The sequence below is a fragment of the Perognathus longimembris genome, chromosome 28 (assembly GCF_023159225.1).
Source record: "Perognathus longimembris pacificus isolate PPM17 chromosome 28, ASM2315922v1, whole genome shotgun sequence".
Classification (NCBI taxonomy): Eukaryota; Metazoa; Chordata; class Mammalia; order Rodentia; family Heteromyidae; genus Perognathus; species Perognathus longimembris.
In genome coordinates this window covers 73,837,579-73,862,212 of record NC_063188.1, presented here as the reverse complement: position 1 = coordinate 73,862,212, position 24,634 = coordinate 73,837,579, and the positions used below count along the sequence as shown (strand labels likewise).

General features: G+C 38.1%; 1 protein-coding gene across 4 annotated transcripts in view; it reads right to left on the bottom strand.

Annotated features, from left to right (window-relative positions):
- Positions 1-12,214: 12,214 nt before the first annotated feature.
- Rragb (Ras related GTP binding B) overlaps positions 12,215-24,634 on the bottom strand; it is a 34,195-nt gene continuing 21,775 nt past the window's right edge. For 3 of the 4 annotated variants that reach the window (XM_048335872.1, XM_048335874.1, XM_048335876.1), the window contains 5 exons: positions 20,843-20,938; positions 18,569-18,691; positions 14,892-14,983; positions 13,654-13,769; positions 12,215-12,746 (listed from right to left, as the gene is read on the bottom strand). In XM_048335872.1, coding sequence (XP_048191829.1) covers positions 12,649-12,746; positions 13,654-13,769; positions 14,892-14,983; positions 18,569-18,691; positions 20,843-20,938 — 525 coding nt within the window. In that variant the 3' untranslated portion in view covers positions 12,215-12,648. The remainder of the gene's footprint in view (positions 12,747-13,653; positions 13,770-14,891; positions 14,984-18,568; positions 18,692-20,842; positions 20,939-24,634) is intronic. The other variant, XM_048335875.1, reaches the window with a different exon arrangement.

Sequence of the window (24,634 nt, the reverse complement as noted above, 5' to 3'; positions counted from 1 at the left end):
TCTTCCCGCTCAAGGCTAGCACTCCGCCACTTGAGCCACAGCGCCACTTCTGGCTTTTTCTGTTTCTGTGGTGCTGAGGAATTGAACCCAGGGCTACATGCATGCAAGGCAAGCACTCTACCTCTAAGCCATATTCCGAGCCCATAATTGTCAAAATTTATAAAATAATTATTAGTCAATTACGCATTATTTATAATTGTAATGATGCTGCAATCAACAAACTATTTTCATACTTACAATTAATAGTGATAGAGCAAAAATCAATGTGTATACATATTGCTTAAATTAATAGTGATAGAGCAAAAATCATATGTGTATACATATTATTGCTTGAGAAGATTAAGGTAGGTGATCAACAACGTTTACCAAGTGTAAACTTATCTTTTAAAATATGTTTCATATTATTTAATAAGTTCTTTAAATAAAGTAGCATTAATTACCCAGCAAACTGTTTGAGGGACTCTAGAGATACAGTGCAAAATGTTTAACACAATAATCTCTTAGGTTAAATTCCTCACCTGCTCATGTTCAGAAAAAATATTTGCAAAGCTTTGTGATTCCAAGGGTTCTGTTTCTTTTTTTCTTTTTTTTTTTTTTTTTGGCCAGTCCTGGGGCTTGGACTCAGGGCCTGAGCACTGTCCCTGGCTTCTTTTTACTCAAGGCTAGCACTCTGCCACTTGAGCCACAGCGCCGCTTCTGGCCGTTTTCTGTATATGTGGTGCTGGGGAATCGAACCTAGGGCCTCGTGTATCCCAGGCAGGCACTCTTGCCACTAGGCTATATCCCCAGCCCTCACTTTGTTTCTTAACTACAGACTGACACCTTTGTGGTCAGGACTTGGGGCTCTACCACTTGAACTACAGCTCCACTTTCAGCTTTTTTTCCGGTTAATTGGAGATAAAGAGTCTCATGGGCTTTTCTGCCTGAGATGCTTTCAAACTGCAATCCTCAGATTTCAGTCTCCTGAGTAGCTAGAAATACAGGGAATGACACACCAGAGAATGAGTGTCCTGATCTTAACCATTTATTAGTATGCACCATTTATGCCAAACAATATAGTACAAATAATCCAAGTTTTGGATTTAGATGGATATGGTTTGAGTTTGAAAGTTCACTTTTGGTCTGTGTGATCTTGGACAAGTCACTCTGAGTTTCCACTTCTTCATCTGCAAAATGGGATTTAGTATGGAAGACAATTAGGCCTCTTTCTCCTAGGATTATTGTGAAGATATATTGTGATCATATATTTATGGCACATTGGTTTTTCCTTTTCTTCTCTCTCACTATATCACTGCCCATGTTCAAACTATTCAGCACAATACATTAAAGCAACCCAAAAGACACTTGTTTGCCTAGAGCAGTGAGGCTATGGCCAGATCACTACTCTATGTATAAGGGACAACCTGTAGAATTTGTGTCTGAGATGAGGAGTGGGATTGTAACATTATTAAATCAATATTGAAAACAGTTTGTTAGCACTACAAGATAAAGACTTGACAAATAAAACTTAGTGACTCATCAGTAATGTCATAAAAAAACAGACAAAAGCCTAGCCTTAAGGAATTCATCTACCTGCAATACAGGAAGCATATGAGGTCTGTTAGTGTATAGCTTAGGCAATCTATACCAGCAAGAAATCCGGGAGGTCCAGATAACATCAGCTGGAGACAGGAGACTGTCATCATGCTTGTGGCCTACAATTCAAAAATAACTTCTTCATTTCCTTTTGTTCCCACTTCCTTAAATCATGTGGAGTCAGTGGTAGGAGGAACAAGAGAAATCCATGTCCCCTGGAGCAAGATGGACTTCTACTCAATCAGCAGGCTTGTCTCTGAAACTGTTTTTCAGTTTAACTGGCTTGTCCTGAAGCATGCAGCTGCACTGGGTCTGGTAATATCATCTGGCATCCACACTGTCTTCCGATTGATCATCACTCTCAGCCCACACTCTAGCTGCTTTTCTGGCTCTTCCTGTTTGGCAATAAGAAGCTAGTCCCTGCTCCCATGACAGGAGGAATGGGACAGAGGAAATCTTTTCCTTAGTCAATTAGATGACTGCTTTCTAAAACACCTGACACTGGAAATATTGCTAAACATACAATATTAACTCTGTCATTAGCATACATTTCTTCTAAATGTATAGGTGAGTGTATTTGTCAAGAGAATTACAGACTTCTCTCACATTCATATACACATCTGTGTACCTTGCCAAATACACCCAGAAGTATTAAAAAAGACTTGGAAATGATCATCAGAGATCTGGAAAAACTACTCATATATTATGGAAAAGTGTTTCACTAAACTGTAGAGAGATCTAAGGAATTAGACTGATTGCCACAGCATATTAGTAGCAGAACTGGAATTTAAATCTATGGCTCCTTGGATTAAGACTGATTTGTGGCACAAATGAGTGTAGGAACTGACATAGAAATGTTTCTGTTTCTCCAGGATCTCAAGGGGTGTTTATCTGTTCATTGGATAGGCTCAAAGTTTGTGTTTTTTTCCTTTGGGGCTGGGAATATGGCTTAGTGGTAGATTGCTTGCCTTGTACACATGAAGCTCTGGGTTCAATTCCACATAAACAGAAAAAGCTAAAAATGGTGCTGTGGCTCAAGTGGTAGAATGCTAGCCTTGTTCAAAAAGAAGCCAGGGACATTGCTCAGACACGGAGTTCAAGCTCCAGGACTGGCAAAATAAGTTTTTTTTCTTTTTGTTGCTCAGAAAGGAATTAAAGGACAATCCTCAATGCAAGCACAACACTCTTGGTCAGAATGTTCAAGATGGCACAATTTCCAAATGTTAGAAGCTCTGTCAGGCCATGCTTAATGTTTAGTATAGTACAGAATCCAAAAAAGCAGAGGAGACTCTGACAAGAGATAATTGATCTCAAAGATCAACTGTGCAATGAAATGCTAGGTAACATAATCACAGGCAGATACTGGTGCCTTTTTCTTTTAACAGAAAATCATAGCTAAGCCAAGTGCCAGTGTTTCACGCCTGTAATTCTAGCTACTCAGGAGGCTGAGATCTCAGGATTGCGGTTTGAGGGCAGCCAGGACAGGAAAGTCTATGAGATGCTTACCTTCAATTAACTACCACAAAGAAAAAAGCCAGAAGTGGAGTTATGGATCAATTAGTAGAGCACTAGCCTTGAGAGACGGGAGAAAAACCTCAGTGACAGCACCTAGGCCCTGAGTTGAAGACTCAGAATTAAAACACACACACACACACACACACACACACACACACACGCACGCACGCACACACACACACACACACACACAAATGTCATAGCTTAGTCGAATCTCCTCCTTTTACACCAAAGCCCCATTCTGACTGCTGCCGGGTAGGGTATAGCTTCCCATGAAAAATGAATCTATTCTCTGCCTGCCTCTTCTACTTCCTATACAACTGAAGTTGTAGTCACTTTGCCAGGCTATCTATGAGCACACTATGTAATCCTTGCTTTTGGTAACCTTCCAAAGATTACATACTCAAATGTTTAAAAAATGAATTCCTAAGGCTCTGACTTGACAACTCACATATAGCTTTTTGCTCTGATTTTGCACAGACATAACTTTTTGAAACTGCCTGCCTGATAGAGCACAAGGACTAGGAAAGAATCAAAACTACTTAATGAGTTGAGGCAACGAATGTCTCCTCTGCACAGGTTCCATTTCTATCTATATTTCTCATGCCTAACTAAACAGTAAGCATATTTCTAGTATTACTCACTTCTCAAACCAGGTTTTCCTGCCTTTTTAAGTAATAAAGGCATATTTACTCATATAAATAAGGGTAAAACAGAAAGAGTGGATTGTATCACACAGGAAATACAAACCATTCATACATTTGTGCAATAAATATTTACTGAGAGTCTAGTATTTGCCAGGCATTAAGTTAGCATAGATACACTAGTAAGCCAAAAGCATAAATCTTGCACATGTAGAGCATACAGAATAGGACAGTAAATACATGTTAATAATCACAGTAACAACTGTGTAGTTAGTTATGTGGCAGGCCTGAATCCTCATCTACAAAATTAGTTTTTTGGGTTTGTTGTTGTTTTGTTTTGTTTTTTTTTGGTTAGCCATGGGGCTTGAATTCAGGGCCTGGGTGCTGTCCTTGAAAATTTTGCTCTTTTTTACTCCCACTTGAGCCACAGCTCCACTTCTGGTCTTTGGGTGGTTAGAGATAAGAGTCTCGGCTGGGAATATGGCCTAGTGGCAAAGTGCTTGCCTTGTATACATGAAGCCCTAGGTTCAATTCCTCAGTACCACATATATAGAAAACAGCCAGAGGTAGCACTGTGGGTCAAGTGGTCGAGTGCTAGCCTTGAGCAAAAGGAAGCCAGGGACAGTGCTCAGGTCCTGAGTCCAAACCCCAGGACTGGCAAAAACAAAAACAAACAAAGAGATGAGTCTCATGGACTTCCCTGCCTAGGTCCTCTTGGACCTTGATCCTCAGATCTCAGCCTCTTGAGTAGCTAGTATCACAGGGGTGAGTCACAGGTGCCTGCTTCTGTGTGTGTGCATGTATTGTATGCCTGTGTGCTAGTTTTTTCTCTCTTTTTTTTTTGCCAGTCCTGGAGCTTGAACTCAGGGCCTGAGCACTGTCCCTGGCTTCTTTTTGCTCAAGGCTAGCACTCTACCACTTGAGCTACAGCACCACCTCTGGCCTTTTCTTTATATGTGGTGCTGTGGAATCGAACCCAGGGCTTCATGTATGAGGCAAGCACTCTACGACTAGGCCATATTCCCAGCCCTTTGTGCTAGTTTTTATTAAAGTCTTTTTTCCTTTCTTTAAATTAAAAAAATTCATATGTTTGGTGTCCAAAATTCAGTAATGAAAATAAAAGGAGGGAAGGGATCTAAATGGTTATTAACTTTCTCTATTCAATTTAAAGTGGTAAAACACAGACTCTAAGTAGACCACAGAAAGCTATTAGGCAGAGTGTGACTCCAAACACACACTCTCCCATCCCCTATCAGACTGATAGAAAAATCAGTGTGAAGTATTAGTAATGCATCTCAACCACTTTCTATCCACTATTCCCTATCCCAACAGCAAAGAATATAAAACATTTACTAACCCCCCTTTACACTCTAATTCACAATGCTAAACATGTATGATCAATCTGCTTTGACATTAATATCTTAGGGTATGGTCAAGTGATGATCCCTGCCTAAAGTTCCAGCACTTAGAAGTCTGAAGCACGTGAACTGCAAGTTTAAGGCCAGCCAGAGCTATACAATGGGATACTCTCTCAAACAAAAAAGTCCCCCAAAAGTCTGTTTTGACAGTTTTCAATTTGAAACACCTTGGAGATAATTCCAGCAGAAATATTATGTGACCATTTGCACTAAGGCAGTCCTACAGATCGCAAGGGCAGTTGGAAGACTTCACATGTAATGTAATTTAAAGCTTTTACACGTGTCCAGGTAGATAATATATAGTAAAAAGGAAATGAGCCTTTTTATGCAAAGGATACTGACAGCAGCCAAAGCATAGGGATAATTGTGCCGTCAGGAAAGATAATGTAGGAGTGCTCCCCCAAAGGTGAATGATGAACAGTGACATGTAGATTTGTTAAGACAAACACTGCACTATTTCCGTTGGGTTGCATTAACATGGATGACACTGACAATCCTAACAAGAGCTGTTCTTGGAATAGTGAGGACAGAGCTGCACTGCAGTAGGCTTAAGAGTGGAATAAAATAACAAAATTTGGTCATAAAAAGGAGATAGGATGGTACTTGGGGAAGTATGTGGAATCTGATGAGAGTTTTTACCCCAAAGATGGGAAAGACTTAGTTGAGGGAGGAATAAGGCTTAATTTAAATTGAAGACATTGCAAAAGTAGAAGGCTACTCTCCCTTCTCCCTCTTCCCTCCTCTCCTTCTTCCCCTGTCTCTGTCTGTGATTGGTCCTGAGTCTTGAACTCAGTGCCTGGGCACTGTCCTTGAACTTATTTGCTAAAGGATAGAGCTCTACTACTGAATCCCAGCTCCACTTTGGGTTTTTCAGTGATTAATTGGAGATAAGAGTCTCATGGACTTTCTTGCACAGGCTGGCTTGAACCTTGATCCTCCTATCTCAGCCTCCTGATGAGCTAGGATTACAGGCATGAACCACTGGTACACACGTGTTCGTGTGTGTGTGTGTGTGTGTGTGTGTGTGTGTGTGTGCATGCACGTACTTGCATGCTGGTTCCAGGGCTTGAATTCAGGGTCTTGAGCTCATGCTCAACTTTTGCTGCTCATGGCTGTTGCACTACCATTTAGCCACCCCTTTACTTCTGGCTCCTTGCTGATTAATTGGCGTTAAGAGTCTATCTGTCTTCAAATCTTGATCCTCAGCCTCCCAGGTAGCTATGACTAGAGTTGTGAGCCATAGGTATCCAGAGATATAAGCTATTCTTGTTTGGAGTTTTTATTACCTATAACAACACCCAATCCTAGTGTAGTCCAGTGTTTCTGCACCTTTAATCAACAATTGGGTACTTGTAACGTGACACTAAACATTTTTTAAAGTTATCCCTACACCTCTATAAGCACTTTGGGTATTTTCTTAGTATATTTTTGGCCAAAAAAATGAATGATCAAATCAAAGGGTTAAAGGAACTGTGTAAAAAATACCAGACAGCTGGGCACCTGGAGGCTCATACCTGTAATCCACAATACTCAAGAGGCTGATAATCTGAGGATTGTAGTTCAAAGCCAATCTGGGCAGGAAAGTCTGTGAGACTCTTATCTATACTAGGCTACCAAAAAAGCCATAAGTGGAGCTGTGGTTTAAGTAGTAGAGCACTAGACTCAAGCAAAAGAAGTTCAGGAACAGCACCCGGACCCTGAGTTCAAGCCCCAGGTCCAACATACATGCACAGACACAACAAAAAATTGTCATAAAGGACAATTTGAGGCTTCAGCAATATGTAAGTATATAATTGTCTTTTTTGTATTTCAAAAGGTGCATAGTGGTACTCTAATAAAATACATTTTGATGACTAAATAGGCAGTGCGTTTTTCTTCCTAAAAAATGAGAACATTCTCTAATGGGGCAGAGCTAAGTCCAATATATTTTAAATTCTCTGGTATATCTGTTACATATTGTTGGATAACAAATTGAACTAAATCTTAAGGGCTTAGAACAATAAGCATTTATCTCAGTTTCTGCAGGTAAACAAACTACATGCAAGTTATTTGAATGTCTCTGTTTCAAGGTCTCTTCTAAGTTGTCCATCATGATATTGGCTGGGTGTGTGGTGTGATCTAAAGGCTATGCTAAAAGATGATTTCCTTCTAAGCTCATTCATGTCATTGCTGGAAGGATTCAACAACTCGGGGAGCCACTGGAATGAGATATAGTTCTTCCTGGCTATTGGCCAGAAGCCACGCTGTTCCTCAGGTCTTCAGGGCAAGCATAGAAGCCAGAGTCTTTGTAACTTAATCACAGATGTGATAGTCGATTTTTGTCAAATTCTGTTTGTTAGAAGAAAGTCACTTAAGGGGAAGGAGTTATGAATTTGCATGGAGGCTACCTATCACGACGATTTAAGAGCCTTGTATAAGCATTTGTTGAACCTATAAATTGTCAAGTCACATTTTTAAAAAATTTATATTATAAAGGTGATGTACAGAGTGGTTACCATTTTGTAAGTCAAGTAATAAGTACATTTCTGTTTAGACAATGTCACCCCTTCTTTCTCTTTATCTGTTTTTTCCCTCCTGTCCTCATCTACAAGTTGTACAGCTCACTTTCAACATCAAGTCAAATTTTGATAATAAATTCAGATACTTAAGATTGTTCATTCAAGATGTGTGCCTGTGGCTCACGCCTATAATCCTAGCTACTCAGGACGCTGAGACCTGAGGATGGTGGTTCAAAGCTAGCTGAAGCAGGAAAATCCGTGAGACTCTTATTTCCAGTTAATCATCAGAAAACCGGAAGTGGCGCTATGGCTCAAGGGCTAGAGTGCTAGCCTTGAGCTGAAGAGTTCAGGGACAGTGCCCAGCCCAGAGTTGTTTTTTTTCAAATTTTTATTATCAAACTGATGTACAGAGAGGTTACAGTTTCATACGTTAGGCATTGGATACATTACCAGCCCAGAGTTTAAGCCCCACAATCGAAAAAAAAAATGTTCATCCATTCTTTTGTGTGTCATGGACTGTCCTTTTAATATACAATTTTTTCATATAGTAGATATTATATATTCAAATAACCACCCTGTTGAAACAATTTCAAGCTGATTTTTACTACATTATGTAAAATACCTTGAACATGTATTTTTCTGTAAGTTAGGATCAGCCTGAAATTTTAGTTACTTTGGGTGTGAGGACAAGGATCTTTTGATTCCTCAAGCTGGACAGTATACCATCCTTTTCTACATTTTGAAATAATACAATACCATATTAGCTATTCTTGAAAAGCTGGAAAAATCATCATGGTCTATTTGTGACAAAGAGAGATGAGAGATACCTTAGTAATGTTACCTGTGATTTTCTTTCATTGCTTTTTTGAAATCTTCCTTTGTTCACAGAAGATTTTCAGACTGTACTGCACAATATTGCACCCACTTGTCTTACATAGCTATATACATGACTTAAATTTATAAATTGGTAATTTTTTTGTTTGGCACTCAAATTTGATATCTGACACTTTTTATGGGAGATACTGGGCCTTGAACTCTGGGCCTAAGTGTTGTCCTTTAGTTCTTTTTCTCAAGGCAAGCACTGCCACTTGAGCCACAGCACCACTTCAGGCTTTCTTGAGCAGTTTATTGGAGATAAGTGTCAGAGTTTCCTGACCTGGCTGGCTTCGAACTGTAATCCTCAGATCTCAGCCTCCTGAGTAACTAGGAATACAGGTGTGAGCCACCAACACCTGGAAGATATTGGACACTTTTGCTCACTGGCTGGCACTGTACCATCTGGAGCCAAACCTCCAACCCTTCAATTCATAAATTGATAAATCATTTATAAATTATGTAATTCATAAATTAAATTTACAAGGCACTTGTTGAGTTTCAGCCACAGTATGGTTACCCCATAGAACAGTATTGATACAGTAGACTTCAATCATCACAGCAAATTTTATGGATTGTGCTGCCTGACAGCAACTTAGGAGAGGTTGGCTTAAAATCAGAAGAACTAGGTTTGAATTCCAATGTCTTGAATTCCCTTCCCTACTTTTATGACCTTGGATAAGTCACAACTTCTTTGCTTCCTACTTTTTTTTTGCCAGTCTTGGGGCTTGAACTCAAGGCCTGAGCACTGTCCCTGGCTTCTTCTTGCTCAAGGTGAGTACTCTACCACTTGAACCATAGCACCACTTCTGGCTTTTTCTGTTTATGTGGTGATGAGGAATTGAATCCAGGGCTTCGTGCCTGCTAGGCAAGCACTCTACCACTAAGCCACCTTCCCAGTCCCCCTTTTAAAAGGTTCCAGTACTTCTTCACAGTAACACAATTAAGAGGAAAGACAAAATACTAAACAACTGTTCAGGTTTAACTAAATTCCTCAATCTGGAGTTTTTGTCTTGTTTTCCTATTGACTTTGCTTTCATTGCCTACCAAAGAAGTTCCTACTCTATGTAGCAAAGCCATAGAGAAAACAGAAGTGAGACAGGTTTGCAAGTTTTTGCTTTACAATTTCTACACTAGCCACCACAGAAGTAGTCTCACGGGCAGGTTCCACACTTGAGGACGCCTTGTATTCTACACCCTGAATAGGTCCTGCCATTCAGGACAGCCATGCAAATTCAAGGTGGGCACAGGTTAGACTATCTGTACTGAAAAGCGTAGCCTCCAAATATTCCATGACTACAGGCAAGTGTCTTACCCTTTCTAAGCCCAGTTATTTCATCAGCAAAAATGGGGATAGTGATAGTACTTACCTTCCAGGGGTTCTCCCAATAATTAAATGTATTCATAATACATTTACACTTTGAGACCTAATAAGTACTCAACTAACACTAACACCATTTTAACTTGGCAACCCATTCTAACTTTTTGTGATATTCTACTGGGTCAGTAAACAAAGCTGAGAAACTGGAAAAACTCAAGTCCCTACACAAATCAGTACTGTCTCTTCATGCTAGCAACCGTTTCCATGTACAAAATACTACTTATGAAACACAAGGATTTCAGTCATTGTTTTATGACCATTTAACCTAATATGTAAGATTTTTCTTAGGATGGGTGCTGGTGACTTATGCTTGTAATTCTAGCTACTCAGAAGGCTGAGACCTGGAGGACTGTGATTCAAACCCAGCTGGCAAAAAAAATCCAGGAGACTCCATCTCCAAAATAACTACCAGGAAGCTGGACTGGAGGCATGATACAAGTGGGAGAGTACCAGGCATGAGCAAGAAAGCCAAGCAAGATCTTAAGGCCCAGTGATCAAGTGCTGGTACCCGCACACAATTTTTTTTATTGGCAAAATGCTTTCAAGCTTATCTGGGGAACACATTTTCCCATATCTGCTCCTACATCCACAATTCCTCTTTTTTTTCCTAAACCAAAATATAGGCCAAACTACAATCCCTAAACCAATGGTATCAGCATCAACATACTGGATACATGTTAGAAATACAGATTCAAAGGGTCACATGAAGCCTATTGAATCAGACTCTCATGGTGGGGTTGGGGCGGTAAACTGTTTTGAGTTCAAAACTCAAACTGTACTTACTCTGTGCCAAGATCCTCTGGATCTCATATTGCTGAGTAGCTAGGTGTGATCATCAGATACTCAGCTAGCAATCTGTTTAAATAAAGTCCTTTCCTAAAGTCCTTTCTGATACATGCTGAAGTTTGAAAAACATTTCCCTATACAACACACATAACATAAAAAGCATCATTCCACTGTGCAATTTATCCTATAATTTTCACATCTCTAACTTTGATTTCTTTTCTCTACGTTCCCATATGAATGCCTTCACTGTCAAACTGAATTTACTTCAGTTTCTAAGAGGTTTTTTGTTTTCCTTTTCTTTGTGTGTGTGCCAGTCCTGGAGCTTGCACTCAAGCCCTGGGCCTTGTCCATGATCATTTTTGCTTAAGGCTAGACTAACTCTAGCATTTGAGCCACAGTTCCACTTCTGGCTTTTTGCTGGTTAATTGGAGATAAACAGTCTCATGGATTTCCTTGCCTGAGCTGGCTTCAGAACTGTAATCCTCAGATATTCGCCTCCTGAGTACAATAAAAAAGGTTAAGTCAAATTATAATCTTCATTTTTCTAACCTTTCATCATTTCAATATATCTCCTAATCCAAGTTACAACTAGAAACTGAGTGAGGACTGAATCAAGAGCAAAAAAAGTACAGATATAAATAAGATCATTACTTTTTACTTAGTCATATAATTTCATGTCTCCATCTATCCTCAAAAATGTTTTGAGTATCTTCAAATTCTACCCCAAAATACTGGAGATAATGAGAATATGGCAAATCACGACTCATATTAGTCACGAAACAAACCCCAATTCAGTTACATTTTCATAAATGCCAATAGGATAAATTATTTGGAACTATCTAAAATTCTTCCATAAATTAATAAAGCTATTGATAAAATTAGTCTCATCAAGTCATTTGTCTATATAATGTAGGCTACATAAAAACATGTAAACATGTTCTTAGCCAGACACGTGTATAGCTCACGCCTATAATTCTAGCTACTCAGGAGGCTGAGATCTGAAGATCACAGTTCCAAGCCAGCCTGGAAAAGAAAGGCCATGAGACTGTCATTTCCAAGTAACCACTAAAAAAGCTGGACGGGGGCTGTGGCTCTAGTGGCAGAATGCTACCCTTCCAAAGCTCACGTTCTCTTGTGCTCTCTCTCTCTCTCTCTTTCTCTCTTTCTCTCTTCCTCTCTCTCTCTCTCTCTCTCTCTCTCTCTCTCTCTCTCTACTCTACTCTCTCTTTCTCTCTCCCCATGTAGTCTAGGTTAATTTCTTTTTCAAAATTTCTTACCTATTATTTCCTCCTCAAAGGCATACAATCTTTTCCTGTTTCCTATAACATTTAGATATCATACATCTTAACTCATCTATCTAGCTTAATTGAAAGCAATAATGTGGCTTTGTTCTTCCATTCAATTTTATTTTGTACTCTTTCCAACAAGCAGGTTACCTTCGCAACGATAATTCAAATTCCTTTGTTCTTTCTTAAGGCAAAGTTGAAGAAACAAGCAAAATAAAAACAAGACACTGAAATCCCTAACAGTAAAATTTTATTTATATTTGAAGTTAAGGGAAAATTTTTAATGCATGCTGAGAAAACAGTAGTACTCTAAACTTATAGGTTACTATCTGGTAATGAATACAAGAGGATGCTGGGAAGAGCTTTGGCATTCACAACTATTGAAACCATGTTATCAGAACATTTAAACACTATTAGGACCATGTTATCAGAACACTTACATAAATCACCTACTTTTATATTACACCAACTTCATGGACACCTCATCTTCTAACTCCTCACTGGCTATTTGAGTAAATAGCATTCGAGGTTAAACGTTAAGACTGGAGAATAGAGAAGAAATACAGAAGTAGTAAGCATCACAACATTTGTAGCCTACATATATGAACACAACATTAAGATTAAGAAACAGTGCTTCAATTTTTTTGTGTGTGAAACAACATTCGGCAATGTTTAGCGCATGAGAAGACACTGCTTTGGTCCATCCACTCTTTCCAGCTTTTCAAAGTGTTTCCTGGCATTTCGGATGTTGATCAGAGTAGCTGCGGAAGCTAAGGGTAGGGGTGGGGAGACACCCAACAGAGTAAGAAGGGCAGTCAAAGGAATTTCTGATAAGTAAAAACAAATAATTGTTTTTAAAAAACAAATCTTTCAATGTATGTCACTGAGAACATACCAGAGTAGGAGGTCCCAAGTTACCATGGTTTAATATTTCTGAAGAAGCAGAAGATATGCTCATATTCTAAACACAAAATTTCTAAAAACCTTTCGGTTTGGGGCTGGTAGAATAAAACCCATTATCATATGTAACACTGTAATATTAACCTGAAGTAGGAAAAGCCAGTGGATTAGAGATATTTAAACATCTGGGAACATCCTGGAAATTCTGCCAGAACCTTTATTCTAATGGCTATGACAGACATGGGTATCACAATACAGAAGCACCAAATACTACAATCATGCCCTTAACAGAACATGGTGCTATGGAAGATAGGAATATACTTAACATATAAAATGTTTTAGCATTTATTAGTTTAGTAGCCTGCCTAAAGCAATCTAATACCATATGGAATACAAATCATTACTCTAGATTCTATTTTCTTTAAAATTCCTGGATTTTCATCCTGGTTTCTGAAGCTCCCATGAAGAAAAACCTAGAGACTAAACTGGTTTTCAACTTCAAAAATATAAGCCTATTATATGAAAGCTATTCTTTAACTTTAGTAAGACATCACACACACAGGAGCATGTATACACACACACACACACACACACACACACACACAAAATTTACCATGCTTACCATTTTAAGTGTCTAGTGAGATTCAAACTTTTTACATTATTGTTTAATTATCTCAACTACAAGATAGTTTTAAGTATCTAATAAAATACTAGCTCTAGGGCAATTATTTTTAAATTATGTGGTTTTGAAATTATGTCAGCTAAGTTTAGACTTACGAATGGATGGATCAGACATCACGACCATCACATAAGTGTTAGATGTAAAGATGTCAATAAAAGCAGCAAAGTTAGAGTTCCTGACTTCCATGCTCTGGAAAGAGGCAGCCAGCTTGCTGTAGGAGAAAGGGAAAGATAGCTAAATAAAAGGAAATAGTAATAGCATAAGAAGCTCTTTTTTATGTTAAACATTTTATAGCATTATACTTCAGTTCAGAACTTCCTTAAGATGGTTTCCAATGAAATTCAAATGTTGAGTTTAACATGTTTTAGAATGTGGAATAAAAATTAAGTTGGGGCTTAATGTTGATTATGAAATAAAAATGGGCTTAGACCTAGATCCATGCCAAAAACTTAAGTCACAAGACTTCCCTATCTAGTATTTAGAGTTTGCATTATGCCTATCACTGAAGTTAATATCTATATGACTTCAATGTTACATTTAAATTCAAGAAATGCCTGCATTTCTTTGAAAATAGGGTGACTATATTTGCTTGTCACTGTGTCTTGTAAAAATTAACATTCTAGGAAGTCTCAAAGAATACTTAGATATAAAGTAGATAAGCTTATACCCAGTGTATAGGCATATATCTTTCATCAGAAGCATTATTTTCATTTTTAAAAATCTTTACTAAAATACTTTTTCCTATATTCATAACACTAATATTCAAATCTTATTCAAAGCTGACACATGCTTAGATATTTCAAGACTCTCTGGTGTATCATTTCTGAATTAGTATGTCATTAATTTAATTACCATAATTTCAGAGTAAATTTTAGTCTTTAATAGGGCAAATTCTCCCTCCTTCTTTTTAAAAAGATATTCTTTAAGATATTCCATTTATTTCTTCGTGAATAGTATTAAGTATTTCAAAAGGGTACTCTGCTTGAATATTTTTCATATGCTTCTGTACTCTTTGAGTTTATATAAATTACAGATCTGGGTTTATCTTTTAAAATTCCTGGATTTAGTAACTTCCTATGTGAAGCTCTCATGAGAAAAATATAATACCCTAGAGGCTAAATTTTTTTTTGCTTCAAAATATAAGTCTACTTACTTTTCATTAAAGGACAATGACTTGCACTTTAGTTAAATGTAGACTCCCTCAGAGCTCAGTTTTTTTTATTAAAGGAATTATTGTAAACATATTAGTATGATCAACTAGTCATTTGAGTTTCTCAAATATGACAAGAACTTTTTCCAGCAATTAATAGATTACATGCGTAAGATCTCTTACCTACAGCTCAACTTGAATTGCTTAATAATGTTGCTGATTTTCTCAAATCTATGGGCATCACGCTGCTCTTTACATTGATAATGAGAAATCACCTGTGGAAGAAAAACATTGTCTTTTTTTGGTGCCAGTACTGTGGCTTGAACTCTGGGCCTCGGCACTGTCCCTTAGTTTTTCGCTCAACACTGGCATTCTACCACTTGAGCCACAGCTCTACTTTCAGCTTTTTGGTGGTTAATTGGATATGAGTCTCACAGTCTTTCCTGCCTGAGCTGGCTTCAAATCAGTCTTCAGACTTCAGTCTCCTGAGTAACTAGAATTACAGATGTGATCCACTGGTGCCCAGCAAATATTTTCCGTTGAATCCATATCAAATACTCATATCACCTTCTGCCAATACTCAAAGGAAGTCTCTTGGCCATACTAGTTTTCAGGACAGACTTGTCATCTGACTTACTGTATCCTCCACTCTGTCTCATATTCTTGTCAACATTGTGTATGACTTGGTTATAACTTTATTAGATCATTCAAGTATTCTCTACAGGTGATCTTTGACTTATGATTATTTGACTTCTGAATTTTCAATACTGTGAAAGTGATATACATTAGATAGAAAACAGTTTGAATTTTCCCAGCACTAAGACATGCTTTTGTGATTCAGAGCAGCAGCAAATGAGCAATAACTCCAGTGAGCCACAAAATTACAAGGGCAGACAAGGGATCTCAGTGTACTTATGTTGCTAAGCTATTATGTTTGGGAAGCTAGGTGGATTAAATACACTTTCAACTTATAATGAATTAAAAAGACATAAATCCTATGCTAAATCAAAGAGCATCTGTATTTTAGTACACTGAAGTATTTTCTCAATTGCTTTTATCATTAAATGTTTGTCTTACTTCGATTTCACCAGTTTTTCAGTTTTGCAAAGTACAATTCAAAAAGGAAAATAAATTACAACCCCTAGCTATCTTTGAGACAGACATATTTATTTAATTTTAGGAGCTCTGGGAGTCCTATTTTAAAGACTTAACTATACAATTCCAGCTCCTAAAAATTGAATCTAAAATTAATCTATTCAGAATGGACACTTATACCAGCTGGAATTATTTTCCCTCTCTCATTTTCTTTTTAAAAAAATTTAAAATTCTTTAAGTAGTTGTACAAAGGACTTGGCATTTAACAAGTTAGTTTATAAATACAATGTCTTGATCAATGTCACCACTTTCAACATTCTAAGCCATCACTCCCCTATCCACTCCTTCCCTCATTCTTCTTAATTTTGTAGGATACACATTGGATTCTTGCCTGCATTATCTACCTCTTTTCTTCATTCATCTACTGCTTTCTCCTTAACTCCAACCCATCCCTTTCGAGTACCTCCTTCTTGGTGTTTTATTTTGCTGAACTTTTATTTTGGTGTTCTAAGGAATTTTAATAAAATCATGCACGTATCCTAAAGGTTGAATATATAGATGCAAGGTTCCCAGTAGGAAGGCACTCATCAAAAGTAAATTCACAGGAAAATCTCCAGAAAGGATGCAAAACTTATATAATTCCTATACCAATGGCAGAAGAGATGCCTTGCTTTACTTAATCTCCTTCAGCAAAAATGATCAAACACACTTAAATAAAAGCTTCTGGTTATTGAAGATAGTGAGCAGTGTTACATTCCATAGACTTGTTTGGTAGATATGGCAAGGGAATATTATTGAAGCAGGACACTGTTGTCTGATATGCATCAAGACAGAATAGCTTACTTTCTTACTGTTACTCTTACTAGTTAGAAAAAAGTGGCTCCTAGTAGTAATATCAAATAAGTAACCTGTCACCACTCAATGGATGCACAAAGACATTCTTGAGATTCCCTGCCTCAGCTGTACCAAATACTGCCATAGTTACAAATAGTGTTTCCACAAAGGAAGGATAAGGAGAATAGCACTTATGACTGTCTGTCCCCTGTTGGCATAACAGCAAAAGGAATGGACATTTAAGTTGGCATTCTCATACTCATACACACACACACACACTATGCTAGATGCTTAAATTTACTTTGATCCATTTTAATCCACATGATAAACTGAGAAATGTGTTTAAAAATTGTCGAAGCAATGGTGGAGCTCAAAAACAAAATCATTATCTAGGAGCTGCTCCTAGAGTTATCATTTACTAAGCTAGTTAGCAATTATTTTTGTAGTATGATGTGACATCACAAACTGGTTTCTATTATGGCTATTAAGGTTTTGTTTTGTTTTTTATAAAATAATATGGATGGCCAGGAGCCAGTGGCTCATGCCTTTAATCCTAGCTACTCAGGAGGCTGAGATCTGAGGATCATGGTTCAAAGCTAGCCTAGGTAAGAAAGTCCATGAGATTCTTATCTCCAATAAAGTACCAGAAAAAGGCTGGAAGTAGTACTTTGGCTCAAGTGGCAGAGTGTTACCCTTGAGCACAAAGAGGTCCAGGGACAGAGCCCAGGCCTTGAGTTCAAGCCCTAGGACCAGCAAAAAAAAAAAGTAATATGGATGTTTGCCTCTCCTATTCTACATAATTGCTAGGCTGAATTTTTAAGGAAAGTATCAATATGCCTCTTTCTTCCTGAATTTCTCCACTTCAACTCTTAACTGTGACACCTAGTTAACAATTATGTCTTTTCCATGTTAAGTTTTCAACCTCATGACTTTTGAGAAAAGGATGGAAAGAGAGCTTGTTAAAAGGGAAATATCCCATGTACCATAATTCAACAGGAAATAAGAATTTGTTATCACAAATGAAGTTATTAACAAAAATACCCAAACTCTATTAACGCATACCTGCAAGTATCAAAGTTTGACTATTAAAAAGCTACACACAACTGGGTGCTAGTAGCTCATACCTATAATCCTAGCTACTCAAGAGGCTGAGTTCTGAGGACTGCAGTTCAAAGCAAGTCAGAATAGAAAAGTCTGTGAGATTCTTATTTCCAATTAACTACAAAAGCCAGAAGTATAGCTATGGCTTGAGTGGTGGAGTGCTAATCTTGAGTACCAAACTTCAAGGTCACTGCCCAGGCCCAGAGTTCAAACCCCCAGATTGGCAAACAAAAGTTATACAGAGGCTTGGTGCTGGTAATTCATGGCTCTAATACTGGCTGCTCAGGAGCCTTAGGTCTGGATGATTGCCATTTGAAGCCAGTTCAGACAGAAGTCTATGAGACTTCATCTCTAAAATAACCATCAAAAAGCCAGTGGTATAGCAAGCACCAACCTAGCAAGGAAGTCAAACAAGTACCAGTTTAAAAAAAAAAGAGCTACATACCAGCAAAGTACCAGTGGCTCATGCCTGTACTCCTAGCTCCTAAAGAGGCTGAGATCTAAAGGATCATGGTTCAAGGCCAAACTTTGACACAGCAAGAAACAGAGCTGGAGATATAGTTCTAGCCTACCAAACATAAAGCCCTGAATTCAAACCCCAGTACCATTAAAACACACACACACACACACACACACACACACACACACACACACACACACGGACATCTTTCCAATCACTTATTGACAGTAGTACTTTAAAATAAGTCTGTACATACTGAAGTTATGAAAAAAGGGAATAAGGTTTTTTTTGAAAGCAGGAACATGTTGTTCTCTGTTACTTAATAGAAAAAGGTACAGTACAAAATCTATTTGTAGAGCAGAGTTCTTACCAGAAAAGTAGCTCGCTCAAACAGAAGTACTTCATCAGCCTCAATAATCTCAGCAAAATTCCTTAAGTTCATTTCTAGCTGCTGAACATTGGGAATCAGCTGATAAACAATGCTGGACCAAGCCTAACAGAATAGAAGCACAGTATAATATTACTAACAGGTAGCCAGTCTCAGAGCTTTGAAGTAAGTACACTGTAACATACAGACAGCAAAATATAATGATAATTGAGTCCCAAATAAATATTGACATTAAATGTAACATAAATGAAATGAGAATATGAAGCTAATATTTTTCTTTTACCATTTGAGTTGAGTTTATAACTTCAAATACCTGAGAAATGCTGGAGAAACTTCTTTCCATGGATAATGAAAAGTAAACAAGTAATTTAATGTCATCATATTGCCTTAGGAAAAACGTTGCAGAATATGATCTACTGTGCTAAATGCTTCTTATCCAAATATTCAACAAATATGTGAGTCCAACAGTGTAGATCGCCTTAAAAATCAGAACCTTAACAACACAATTTAACATATACCCAAGAACAACTTTGTGAAAATAGTCGAGCCACAAGGACAAATGGGCCCTCCCATCAAGACAGGATAATAGACCATTACAAGAGAAACTATAGATATATATCATTTCCAAAGCTTTGATGTCTTCTGTAAAATTATCAATCCAATTGCATTTACAAAGGTCCACTGTGTGTTTGCCTAAAACTAACTTCATCCAGAGGACTATAATATAAGCAGTTGAAGTTAACTACACCCTCCCTCTATTCTCTTTTCTTTGTACTTCCATTCTAATACTTCCTCTTCCTTATTCTCACTCCACTTTGTCTTGTTAGGTGTACTTTGTTCTTCTCTCCCCTACTAGAGGGCAGGAACCTGATCTTATTCATTTGGGTATGTACCAGCATCAAGCAGATAGGCAATGGGTGCTTGTTGACAAAAACATAACATAAAAATTTAAGTCAGTTCTATGCAACATTGATGTAAGATAGTAGTGCCATGTCTCTGTTCCAATTAGTTTTATTACTTAGGCATAAGGGTTCGGGTTCCAAGTTCCCAAGTCGGTGTTAATGTCACTGCTGAATTTACCTTGGAGAAGGCACCAAAGCTAACCACAGCAGAGACATTGTCACTCACAGCAGTGTTGTGATTAGCCAATTGTCTTTGGTCGTGTTATGTATTGCCATCCTTCACACCGCAGTTGGTTCTTATCAGTGCGTCATGTCCATCCTTATTCACGGTTACCTGTTCTATGGGAATAAGGCTTTGAGAGAAATTCGGCCCATATCAATCTAGAACAGTACTTCCTAGACAGGTATCTCAAATGATGTTATTAGAGTGAAGCTGAGTCAACGTACTATTGGGGGGAAAGTATATTTAGTTTTAAAAAGAGCAATGGCTATTTTAAAGTCCAATGTCTGTTCTCCTTGGTAAGTCAGGTCTCTGTGTTTCTGGTTGTAGATACTTGTCAGATGCAGTTGAGACTGAGGCTCTAGCTACCAGTGACAGAGAGGGATCCTTTGCCTCCCAGAGTCAGACTTGTCAGTGGATACCAGAAGCAGTCTGAAGGAAAGTTTTGACCACAGGAGGACACAAAAGGAGCCAGTCCTTACACCAGTAGTAGAAAAATGTAGGAGCCTATTTACTAATAAGGTAATTTCAGCTTCATCCACATGAACTAATGTTATAACCTCTATAATTACTCCAAGGAGGGTGGCATCCATCCCAACAATGGGAACAATCCTTCTGGTTGAAAGAATGCTGGTCTCCAGTTCTGGCATAAAAGTTGAAGCTACTATACACTCTAGGTATAATGTGCCTCATTTTAATATTCCACTCTCCAATTTCTCCATGAAATATTTTTCTTCCAAACTTAGGCAGACTAGCTTCTAGCATTATCATGTAAGTAATTACCCGAATACTAGATACAGCTCCAATCAGCACTGAGATCACAACAGGTCAAAAATGGATGAGAGCCACTAAGAGAAACTTCTGTTATCCCAAAGACCAGGATCAAATTAATCACAACCAAACTGGTTAATTCAGTGTGACTGGTAACAACGTCAACATAATCTAAGTTTAAACTACAACTCTCTGAATGACGATTAATGATGTTTGATAGCCTTCAATTTGTTGTAGATTATTTCTTTTTAAGTACAAATCTAGATGGCCATGAAATAGTTTTAAAATCCTTTAGTCTTGTTAAAATACCCTTCTAGCTTTTTTCATGCTCTTAAAATGAGGGAACTCAGGAAATATACACACCTTATACAGAGTTTCATCCCAAATTGATGTTCGGAAACAAGAACATTCCAACGGGCGAGACAAACGCCTCAGATCTTCTTCTCGCTCTTTAAAAATCTGAATTAAAAAGTTCAATGCACTGGTCAGCATATAACTGCTTACCTCTTTCATTGCAAAATCTAATACATAATTGTTTCAGCATATTCTAATTAGGATCTTCTGCTCCTTCTTAAGAGGAATTTGGAGTATGGACATTATTTCACAAACTAGGACAGAAATCATTTTATGTTAACTCTGTAAGTATTAATGGCTGCTAGAATTCTTTAGGCTTAGCCTGTGCTGAATGCTCACAAAAAACATTATGTTGGAAAATAAAATTTATCATACACAGAGAGGGGTCTCAATAAAACATATCTAATACTCCATTCACCAAATCTGGGACATTTTAAGATAGTTATTCCTATATCAGTATTTTGGGTTTTAACCTTTTAATGTATATTTGCATATATATATACATTTATATACATTATTTACATGTGTACCATATTTAATTTACCATATGGATAAGAACCACCAAATCCACAGTTATTTAACAATTTTGGATATGTTCCTATTAATGTATGCCTAAATATACATGAATATATTCATGTGTATGTGTGTGTGCGTATACACACATAGATACTTTTCCATGAGTGTATAGATTGTATGTGTTGACACACTATACATATTTTGTCAAACCTAGTTCAGCCACAGTACCTAGACAATTGGTAAAATAACAATCTGGATGTTTTTACAAAGGTATTATTTTAGATGAGAATAATATTTAAATAAGAAGTCTTTGATTTAAGCAGATTACATTCCACAATGTTGGTATGCCACATATAATAAGTTGAAAGCCTTAAGAGAAAAGGACTGACTTTCTGGAGAAAAAGGAATTCTGCCTCTAAACTGCCTCTAGACTGTGAAGTGTAACCTCAATTTTTTCACAGGTCTCTAGCTTGTGGGCCTGCCCTACAGAATTCAGACTTGCCAGCCCACAATCATTATCATTATGCCAGCCAGTTTCCCTAAAATGAACCAGTCACTTAGGTGTTTTTTCCATCTGCCTCCCTCCCCCCACTGTGTGTGTGTGTGTGTATTCTCACACTTGATTTATTGATTCTGTTACTCTGGAGAACTCTACTCAGAATTTTTGTTTTGGCCAGTCCTGGGCCTTGGACTCAGGGCCTGAGCACTGTCCCTGGCTTCTTTTTGCTCAAGGCTAGCACTCTGCCAACTTGAGCCACAGCACCACTTCTGGCCATTTTCTATATATGTGGTACTGGGGAATCGAACCCAGGGCTTCATGTATACAAGGTGAGCACTCTTGCCACCAGGCCATATTCCCAGCCTCTGGAGAACACTAATACAGATTTTAGAACTGATAGTTCTAAGATAATCTTAAGCATGTTTTCTGAATTGATTTTGAAGTTTCTGGAATTGGTTTCCTAAGTATATCTGAATTTAAAGGTGCTAATGACCATATTTCCAGTATCAAAGAGAGCACTGATAGTTAATGGTGTGATTTGGCAACAGATATACTGAAGATTCCCAGCCAAATACTTAAAAGACACAAGATTCTGCATACCAGATTTATATGTAAATAAATTACTTTTGTCCAAATGTAATATTGACAAAATTTTCAGACTGACCAGGATGAGCTCAGACTTGAAGCCCCAGTTTAAACACTGTATAACCCACCTCAAGGTCTCTGTACTTGCCCTGAAAGAAGCCTTTACTGCCTAGTCATAGACTTAAGTTAGGTTGCTGAAAATTAAACTTGGAATTCATCATGTGAGTAGACAAATGACAATGCATATTGAACTGCCAATTTTGCAGAGTATCTGCTGTTAAAGCAAGGGCTGACTACAAGGGGATGGGATCTGAGAGATTGGAATGAGGGTCATCTAAGACTGGGGATGAGCCTAGGGACACTGAAGCTCTAAATTCTCAAGTCTTCCCAAGTAGAAGCAGCCACTCCATTTCTACTTAAGATTGACACTATTTTGCCCAAAGAAACTATAATAGCCCACTCTGAGGGATTCTGCATAGATTTGCAGGGATTTTGGTTACCTTTTCCTTTTGTAAGATATTACATTGGTCTGTTACATTGATGAAATTGCATCAAATGGACCTACCAAACAAGAAGTAGTTCTAGAGGTCAGAGCTACTTGTATAATTCAAGCTAAGAAAGATCCTTCACTATTGGTGGTTAGCCTCTTTGACCAGGCATGCAGCTTCAAGAGGGATATACATAGAATGGAGTAGGGGAGAAGGGACATTTGAGCAGCCATCCAGTTCAGTTAAATCTTCCTAGTGATCAACGGGGTGAGAGACAGCCACAGCCAGACTGCTTTACATTTGACCCATATTATTCTTGCTTGCCACAAGCTAGACTCAAATCCCAGAAGATTCTTAAAAGTAAGGTACAAAATGTAGGCCATGAGAAAATGTCCAGTAGAATGATATATTATTTTTCCAATCTATATAGACTAAAACATAGGGACCAGGTATGGGAATCTCTAAACCTGCATCTTGCCTTTGATGATGGCACTAAGCTCAAGAATCCCTCCAGGAATTTGATAGTGTTTTTGACTTATTGTTTTCCTAGGTAGAGGCAGTTCCAGTGACTTCTGCTTGGCTTTTCCTATCATAACAATAGGAAAGATAAGGTAAGGTAAAGGTAAAGGAACCAATATGGGGACTCTACCATATTTCTAAGTACTATTTCAATTAGCAATCTTGTATTACAAAATTGGGAGAGTCATGACAGTATGGTTTTGAAGAGCTACTGAGACAAACTGGAAGAAAAACTCCATTGGCTGCCAGGCACCAGTGGCTCACGCCTGTAATCCTAGCTACTCAGGAAGCTGAGATCTGGGGATCACAGGTCAATGCCAGCCCAGGCAGGAAAAGCGGTGAGACTCTTATCTCCAATTAACCACCAGAAAGCCAGAAGTGGCACTGTGACTCAAGTGGTAGAGCACTAGCCTTGAGCTGAAGAGCTCAGGGACAGCACCCAGGCCCAGAGTTCAAGCCCCACAACTGACAAAAAAAATAAAAACTCCATTGGCCACTAGACCTCCCTAAGTCCCAATTCCAACTACAGCCATTTTCCCCCACGCTTCTCCCTAAAATTCAGCAGGTGTCATTTGCTTTTAGGTGGCAAGGCCAGCAATACACCTCCAATTAACCTACCTCAGGGAGTTACCAACTCTCTAGCCCAATGTCATAATTAATTTGCAGGGATTTTGGTTACCTTTACCTTTTACAACATATTACACTGGTCCATTATGTTGATGAAACTGCACCAAATGGAGCCACCAAACAAGAAGTAGTTACTTTAGAAACATATCTTCACATCAGAGGGAAGGAAATAAATCTGATAAGAACTCAAGAGTATTCAACCTCTGAAATTCCTAAGAGTTCAGTGGTGTGGTTCATGCTGGGATACTCCTTCTAATAAGAATAAGTTGTTGTGATTGGGCTATTCCACATCCAAAAAAGAAGCACAATGTCTGGTGAGCCTGTTTGGATTCTAAAAGCAACACATTTCTCACTTGGGTGTGTTCCTCAAGCTTATTTACCAAGTAAGTGACCTAATAAGCTGCTGGCTCTGAGTATGGCCTAGGATAGAAGATTGCATGTAACAGCTCCAGGCTGCTATGCAAACTTCTCTACCTCTGGGGCCATACAATCCAGCAAATCCAAGGTTGTGTGAAGTCATTGTGGCAGATGGGGATTCTGTCAGGAGCTTTTGGCAAGACATATAGG